The 9,530-nt window shown below is 34.9% G+C and overlaps 1 protein-coding gene across 1 annotated transcript in view; it reads left to right on the top strand.

Moving 5' to 3' along the window:
* LOC128998825 (small G protein signaling modulator 1-like) overlaps positions 1 to 9,250 on the top strand; it is a 56,019-nt gene extending 46,769 nt beyond the window's left edge. Inside the window, exon 15 of the mRNA XM_054425181.1 lies at positions 9,145 to 9,250. Coding sequence (XP_054281156.1) covers positions 9,145 to 9,250 — 106 coding nt within the window. The remainder of the gene's footprint in view (positions 1 to 9,144) is intronic.
* The last annotated feature ends 280 nt before the right edge of the window (positions 9,251 to 9,530 follow it).

Consider the following 9,530-nt stretch of genomic DNA (forward strand, 5'->3'; position numbering starts at 1 on the left):
TCCATTAGGGGTTGGCGGGATTTGAACTCGGGACCTTGGTCACCGAAGCCCCGTGTTCTACCCCAAGACTAGCTCATCCCCCGATGGCTTCTACTAGTAGTAGAAGTAGTTTTCCAGAACATACGAAGTTGTCCAAGCATGTTGGATCCAAATTTATCTGTTTACTGTATAGATGGGCCTAAGACTATAGTTTTGCCCCGAACCACCAAGTCAAAGACTAATTACATAACAACTATTGGTGATTGGAGGTATTTGAACCAGGGGTTTCGTGTCGGAAGCTTTTCTTTACTTGAATTACGATTCAGAAAATTTCCTATGGGACATATGTAGATGACTAAAAATTCCTACAGCTGCTAATCGTACAAGATTAACTATGCCCTAACAATGAATGCTATAAATAAATAACTACGAATTTACTAGATTAGATTATCGGGATAAAGTTAAAAACAAATGTAATATAGAACATATCGCTGGTTAACTATGTCAAATTTAACACCCTTTTAACACAATAAGATGTATAATTTATTCATTCATACTGCTTATTCTAGTTTGTAACTGAATCCCCATTTTTGAATTTAAGTTTGTTGCAAAAATAAATCTTTGTTTTGGAAAAATAATGTTGCAACTGTACATGCATGCTTTATCCTGATAGTGTTAAAAGTTGCAATAACGTCATCATACAATTTTAGTTCTTTTTTAGTTTCTTTTCTAGTTGTATAACCATTTTCTTACGACCGAATATGTTGGAAAATGTCAGAGAATTAGTTAATCGGCTTGACTCATATAGGAAACTTGTGATAAAGAAAAGGGAGTGACAACGAATGACAACGCCTACTATCAGTGGTCTGTTGTTAGCACAAGTTGCAGCTAAACATTTAGTGTACATATACTATTTACTAAAAGACAGTTATCTAAATATCATACGCTCTACTACTGAACAACAATTTTTCAAAGAATAATTCTTAAAGTGTATAGTTTAGTTTTGATGTGGATTTGATTGTTAAGTTTATTCATTGCATGGATGTGCCCAACTTACAATTCTAAGAATAGCCTTATGCAAGTAAAATGTATTTTTTTCGTTTGAAAATTATCTAAGTTATTGTGTTAAAAGTTAAACGTAAAAAAAAAGTAGATGTGGAATAAACAAGTTTGTACTTGTAGTTTTTGAGCTTACAAGACATATATAAAGTACTTAACATAAGTATAGAAAATTTTAAATAAAAAAAATGTATTACCAAAAGGTGACACACTTAAGTTAATATTTCCACGATGCCAACCTTGTTCGTTGAATCAAGTTTTGGGTGTTTCTTGAGGTATATAATTTGTAAAAATGAATGGTCAGATTGTTAAATCAAGTATATTATTGTTGGAACAGCCACACTCTAAAACGAGCATTTTCTAGTATAATAAAAAATAGCTAATAGTCATTAGAAAACCCTGTTTGAAAAAAATATGAATACTATTCGATAGGTCTACAACTGCTGTTCAGTTATAAAAAACCTCTTCTGGCATCTTGACAGTGAGCATTTAATGAGTTTCACTGTTTCAACATTATATTTTTTTCTTTACAATCTTTTGTCATAAAAATTAGAAAACACGTCTCCAATCAATTTTCAAACCCACCTACAAAGATATAAGAGCGCGTCCAGATCCGTTAGTTCTAGCCTTTGCAGACTATAAAAAGCAGCTAGCTTGTCAGATTTAGTTTCGATCATCCACAAGCATCTGGCGAGTAGTGCGCGTACATCTCTCTTCCTCCGACACCACAAACACACACACACATACACACACTGTCTATCTCTCACACAAGCACTATTTCAGCAAACTACTAAATCTGGATTATGTACCATATACTCTTATTTGAGTAGGATTTCCTAAGTCGATTTGATGTTCGTCAAATCGTCATTTCAAACTTTGTATTAACATTTGTTTCAACGAATACTTTGTTATGAAAGTAAAGAATGTTTCATTCATCATTTATCATTTTATATCATGGTGTGTATAGTGTGTAAAAATGAAGGTCCTACGATCAGGAAGCTGAGGTTAATATAATCACTTTTAATTGCTTGAATTTATTAATAGGTATATTTTATTTTTGAAACTAAACAATGTAGCTTATTACATTTTAACACGTGTAACCAAGTAATAAAATCAAAGGAAAATAAACGTCAAAAACCCTTAAAGGAATTTAAAAATGTTTAATTGTAGAAGAAAATATTTAATAACATCGTAAATTAGCCAAAGAAATATTCATGGTAAATTTAAATGTGCATTTTAATTTACAATATTTTGATTGGTTTAGTAGTTGATAAAGGTGGCTAACTGTTAGTTGATAGTTATAAACTACATTTACTCTACACTCTATTATAGAATATGACAAGCACCTTGATTACTTCAATAACATAACAGTTAATATGGGTCTGTTTCCACTGAATTATCTAATTGATAGTGAAATCCGAGTAATGGATTCTGACCACTAGGTTCGGAAGCTTAGTTTATTTAACTGGTTCGAATAATCGCCATCCCCGATGATTAGAATAATTCTAATGTCCACACCACTTGGTTTAAACTAGAACAAGCAATCCATTTTTTAACCTTAGATAAACATGCAAAATTACTGGATATAGATTTAAACGCTGTTAAATCTTAAATGCTGTTAAAACGCTAATTTCATACTGAACACATACCAAGTTGATTTTATAGGTCTTAGCGATATTAACAATTTGTACAAAATATGAAAAGAAACAATATTTGATAAACCAAATTAGATCTATTTCGGGTGAACTAATTTGAACAACACAGTAATCACTATAATTACCAAAGGTGCAGCTAACCAAACTCCAGGAATTGAATTCTAATCAACGCCCGATTTTTCGATCGATCAAAAAGTTTTAAATCATGAAAACACAGAACATCATCCATATCAAGGAATAAACAGATACAACAGTCTTTCAATTCAGTGACCGTCTTGGTTTTCATACGAAACTCCAACATGATTACTATTCTACTCGCCTCTCATCATTGGACATTCTACCAACACTTCTGCGGTGTTTTAACACGGGGATTCTCACCTACGTGTTTGAACCGCTGTTTGATGTTAGGTAAAGCTACTTGCTCAGATGCGGTTTGTTAACCACATACCGCCATAGCGTCTGCACCACTTTCACTATCTGTGTATGGATGTAGCATTGAGGGGCAACATCCTTTCCCGACCTAGCCCAGTTACATGGGACGAATGATGAGTGAAGCACCTGTGTCTGATTGGGATTTTGGAAATCGAAACACAAGGATAACTTGAACTACCAACATCGGCAGCGCATTGGTGGGGTTTCGGGATGTTTATTTAGAATCAGCTGATTCGTGACCTTTTGTCTATATTTTCCCTGGAACGGTAATTAACTGTCTTTAAGGTCCAATTCCTATCCTGCGACTACGGCTGATATAAATGACTGCTTTAATGCAAATCAAATGTACCCGATTCCTATCGAGCGTCTACATCCGCGCGACTGGAGCGACTGGAGCCGCGCGGCTGTAACGAATTTATAGTTTTAACATACGGAGTTTGAGGTGTGTACCTTCATAGATGATGGAACTGGTTCGTCACCACCAATACGTTTTCAACCCCAAGAACCCCCAATATTTCAAGAAGATGTCTCTGAATGAGAATACTCTTAAATCCATTTTTTCGCCGTACCATATTACCATGAACAATGGATTAGGTTGTTCATTGTTTTTTACCATGCACATTAATATTTCATTTTCCTCCTCTTCTCCAAGTAATATTCGCTGCCAACTGTACTTATTCCATGACGGTCAAGAGTGCAATTGCACTAGTCACTAGTCTTGGGAGTCGCAGGAGTCGCGGCATAGGAATTGAGACAAGCGACTAGAGTCGTAACAGTCGCAGGATAGGAATTGACATTTACAAAATCGCAGCGATCAGTAGTGAATAATGTTGGGTGGTTACAAGAAATGTGATTTTAAACGCGATTTAGTCCATATCTTCAATTCACAGTCATCAAAGAGACACAAACAACCGAATGAAATCATCGATCGATCTATCGAATGAAACAATCGAATAATCGATATTTTCATTCGGTTGTTTGTGCCAACAAAAACGGAAGTCTACCCGAGAATTCTTCCAAACAACAAATTGTAATAAAGTGTATTTTAAGTTGCTAGTCTGAATTTTATTTGAATTATATTTTAAATACTTATTATTGATATAAATAATAGCCTCTTATGTTAGCTGCCGCGAGGAGTATACCATTATAATAGTATTTGTTGTTTATGCTCGTAGCTAAGTGATTTAAAAAATACCCCCGCCGCAGCAAACCTGCAGACTAAGTGAATTTCCATTTACCCGGTTGGATTTCTACTAAAATATACCCTGAAAATTGTCAGGTTTATTTCCTATTTTAATAACATTTATTTTAATGACTACCTAGGTTTGCTTCTACAGAGAAGGTATTGCGGTGTGTATTTTATTGAAATGTTAATAGATTAATATAAAATAAACAAAATTGCCAAATTTTATTAAACTATATCCATAAACAAGCAAAATACAACAGTTTATTTATTCTCCATAAGAATAAAACTGCTACCTTTCGGTTTTTTAGTAAACTACGTCCACTCTTGGGTGGACCACAATCACCGTTGCTCTTTTTTTATTCGTCAGACTGAATACCAATTGCGTTCGATTCCTTATATATGATTTAGTGGAAAATAACCTTCCTTCAAGCCTTTAGGCCAAACCGTTCTCTCGTTATAAGCGAAACTATATTTCAGTTCTCGCATGAAAGTTGTGCACCGCTCTTAGAATATATACACCTCGGCTGGATACACTATCAAGGAGGACCGATGTCACCAGGTATCTCGCTGCGCACGTATGGGACTATACACTTATAGTAATATACCGCCTATTGGCACTTATACCTCGGTGGCGGCCTTTGTTCTCCATTTTTCGTTTTTATTTCTTTCAATTTTGAGTCAACCATTATACCTTTTGAATGGCGTTGTATACAATTTTAGATTCCCGCCTATTTCCTAAAAACACCTGGGAATTACTTTTTTAACTGTTGAGTTAAAACATAAATTATTATTTTATGGATTTTTAATGACAACTATTTGTTGGAATTTTGAAAATAACCTTCATTTTACAAATATTGTGACCGACTTTAAAAACTACTTTGATCATCCTGTATTTTTTTGGTTTTCGGGTTCTACACTGTATTTAAAAACGTTTTTACTGTTTGTATTCATTGGTAAGGCATCTCATTTTTGTGATATATACATGTAAGTCATGTGAAATGTTTGCAATGTCTTAAAAATTATAAAACGTAGTTTGGGTTGTTGTAGTTTTGGTGATTGAAGTCTAACCTTTTGGATAATAATTCTAGACGTTGCGTTGCATCGATATTTCCACGATAGGCGTGCGTCAGACTGTATAATTTCATTAGATAAAAAATGTGTATATGGATATTATTTGCATTCTGCAAAAATAGTTATTTGTGCAACTAGTGAGAAAAGTGAGCAATTGACTCACTCGAGAGAAATCCTTACTCACAAGCCGTAGGCGAGTGAGGAATGGTTTCTCGAGTGAGGAAATTGTACTTTGAACTCGAGTTGCACATTATACTTTTCCTACAGTTACCATAAAACAAATAAATTGGTGAAGAAACATAACCTATTTTTACACAGAAGTGAACTTTTAACATAACATTTAATGTAAAGTGAGAAATACAACAGTACAACAGCTGACCAGCCGATTTACAGCCAGTGCTGCCAACGTATTTCGCGCGCATACGACGTTGCCTGCATGTTACGCGCTCACTATTTCGTGCCTTCACGTTGCAAATCTGGAGTGAGACAAAGTAATTAGAGTGAGACAAAGTTAACATTGTCTCACTGATGAGCGAATTTGCCACTTTGCTTTCTCAAATCAGTGAGAGAACATGTACATTGTTAGGTAACTGTAGGAAAAGGTTGTTCAATAACATACTTGGAACTTTATGAGAACAGTTTTCATAAATATATTGGGGTTGTGACTAGAAAGGGGTTGGCAAAGAAAACTATTCTTTATCTTGCACGTTTTTAAATATTTATGAACTACCATCAAAATACGATAGCATAATATGTTAATATGAATACTATATTTTTGCTTATTCGTATACAATAGGTGCTTTTCCAAGCTGTATAGTTTGTGGATAATTATTTTACACATTAAATACCACGCTGCTCTTTCAAACAATCCTCAACAACCCACCTAAACGTCAATATAAAGCTACAATTTAAAAAATCTAAATTATATATATATTCTAGAATTTCCACCAGGATATATTTAATGACCTATGAATCTTCAATCCACAGGCCACTCCTGCTGTCACAGCTGATTACAAGTCACAGGTACCGAAGCTGTCAGTGAGCCTAGCATGCTAGAAGGTTACCTGGAATGTTATTAATAAGTCCATCACCTCCGTGACGCAGCAAGTCTTATCGCACTTCTAATCAAGCCGAGGAACGATGATGAATCGGCGAACATGCTACCTTCCCGAGCTCTAAACCAACATGAACTACTATTCCAAAACTAAGGTCTTTACCAATGTGAATGTTGTACCATTCCTATAATTGAGCTGTAAACCAACATGAACTAGCATTCCAGAACTAAGGTCTTTACCAATGTGAATGTTGTACCATTCCATAATTGAGCTGTAAACCAACATGAACTAGCATTCCAGAACGAAGGTCTTTACCAATGTGAATGTAGTACCATTTCAGAACCAAGCTGTAAACCAACATGCACGTACTACCATTCCAGAATTAGGGACGTTACCAATGTGAATGTAGTACCATTCCATAATTGAGCTGTAAACCAACATGAACTACTATGCCAAAACTGAGGTATATACCAATGTGAATGTAGTACCATTCCATAATTGAGCTGTGAACCAACATGAACTAGCATTCCAGAACTAAGGTCTTTATCAATGTGAATGTTGTACCATTCCATAATTGAGCTGTAAACCAACATGAACTAGCATTCCAAAACTAGGGTCTTTACCAATGTGAATGTTGTACCATTCCAGAATTAAGCTGTAAACCAACATGAACTAGCATTCCAAAACTAAGGTCTTTACCAACATGAACGTACTACCATTCCAGAGTCGAGGTCTTTACCAATGCAAATGTAGTACCATTCCAGAACCGATCTGTAAACCAACATGAACGTACTACTATTCCGGAATTAAAGGTCTTTACCAATGTGAACGTAATACCATTCTAGAACCAAGCTGTAAACCAACATGCACGTACTACCATTCCAGAATTGAGGAAATTACCAATGTGAATGTAGTACCACCATTCCAGATTTGAGCTGTAAACCAACATGAATGTGATACCATTCCAGAATTGAGGTCTTTACCAATGTAAATATAGTACCATTCCAGTATTAAGGTCTTTACCAATGTGAATGTAGTACCATTCTAGAACTGAGCTTTAAACCAATATGAACGTACCATTCCAGAACTGAGGTCTTTACCAATGTAAATGTAGTACCATTCCAGAACCGAGCTGTAAACCAACATGAATGTACTACCATTCCAGAAATGAGGTACATACCAATGTGAATGTAGTACCATTCCAGAACCGAACTGTAAACCAACATGAATGTACTACCATTACGGAGTTAAGCTCTAAGCCAACATGAACAAACTGCAATTCCAGAATTTATTTCCAAACTAGTACGGTTGAAAAACTGAACCCTAAACCACCACGAATCCGATTACCATTCCAAAAACAAACTGCGAACCAACACAACCATACTATCACAGAACTGAAAGCCAAAATGGACAGACTACCATTGCACAACTGAACTCAAAAACCAACACTAGCATATTTAAATTTTTTAACTGAACTATGAACAACACCAAATTTCTACTGGATTTTTATAACCAAGCTTTTAACCATTATATAATATCGACCATTCCCAAACAGAATTCTAACCAGGTTCAAGGAACAAGAAGAATTGGAGGAACCTGCAGTTTCAATAAGCTTTTGTTCGTCATCTTTTCATGTAGGCTCACAAAAATCATTCTCCAACCATTTTGTAAAACCCCATCTTATTTGCACACAATATTTATTTTCAAAGTGATATTTACAGTAAACCAATTCACAGTTGGTAAGAAGCTAAACACCAAGGAAACTTAAGTTCAGGTGAAACTTAACGAATGTTTGAAACTCTTTGAAGTCTCACCGGTGCGTCTGTAAACAATTACAGTTGGACTTGTTTACGTACAGATACGCTTGTGTGTGTTTCGTGGTTTTCCTCTCTTCAACAATTGAAGTAGTCCCCTCTCGTATTGATAGGAAACGTCTTGAACAAATATTTTGATTGAACAGTCGTGGAATACTTGAATTTGTTATAGCCAATAATTTTACTTGACTTCGATATAATATGGTAACCATGTGAGGTAGTTTCGATTAATCGTTTCTTATTTAATTTATTGGATCCATCTAAAATAATTATAATATGTTCCTTGTACTGTATGATATAAGGACTTGATGCATATTTTGCTATTAAAATTAACTTGAGATTAAAATACTTAAGATTCGCTTGTCAGAATATTATGATATTGTACTCAAGCTGCTCAATTTCCAAGCGTTAAAATTTTACATTGATAGAAATTAACAACCTCAACATTTGATCATGTTTCCATCCTAATCTTTTGGCATTTACCTTTGGATGTTAAAAGTGGACAACCTATCTTAAAGGACCAGCTGTATAAAATTTTCAAATTTAACATAGTTGAATAACCTTTCACAGTGCTCTAATGTCAAAATTATATTTTATCTCTTATTTTTGGTACTATAATATTTGATGTGACATAAACTATACGGTTATTTAGATGTCTTTAATTCGACTTGGTAACAAACGTTTAAGTATTAAATGAAATCAATGACTTAAGTACAATCTGCTGGAGCTCATTTGAAGTGATTTAATTTGTATCTAAAGACGACTCATTTAACATGAAACTGGGATGTCTACGTCTATAAATAAAGAAGTCAATCTTGTAGCCATTACAGAAGGTTTTACAGGTTTGATTTTCCAATAATGGTAACTGTTGTATACACAATTGTGGTTTTTAGGTTTCAACCACGTAATTTGGCTATGTACATGTACACTATGTACAGAAACTACCGACGTTTCGGCCACGTTGCAGTCAGCCATCTTCAGGACGAGCCTGTGAACTAAGGTGATGTTATAGGACTCGCTCGCCCTGAAGATGGCTGACTGCAATGTGGTCGAAACGTCGGTAGTTTCTGTACATAGTGTACATAACCTATGGACGCGGTCGAACCCCGTAAACCATGATTATATATGAAAGATGACCGTGGAAGCCTATCCATGATGAATGATAACAGTTCCCTAATTGGGTTTAATAATCTTATAATTATTGGATAAACTGAACTTTTAATGCATGTTGTGTGATCATAAGAACTAAATCGTATTGTGTAAAATCTCAGTGAATCTA

This window comes from Macrosteles quadrilineatus, unplaced genomic scaffold (assembly GCF_028750875.1).
Source record: "Macrosteles quadrilineatus isolate MER2022 unplaced genomic scaffold, UCM_ALF_1.0 Scaffold_7__1_contigs__length_78375512, whole genome shotgun sequence".
NCBI lineage: Eukaryota > Metazoa > Arthropoda > Insecta > Hemiptera > Cicadellidae > Macrosteles > Macrosteles quadrilineatus.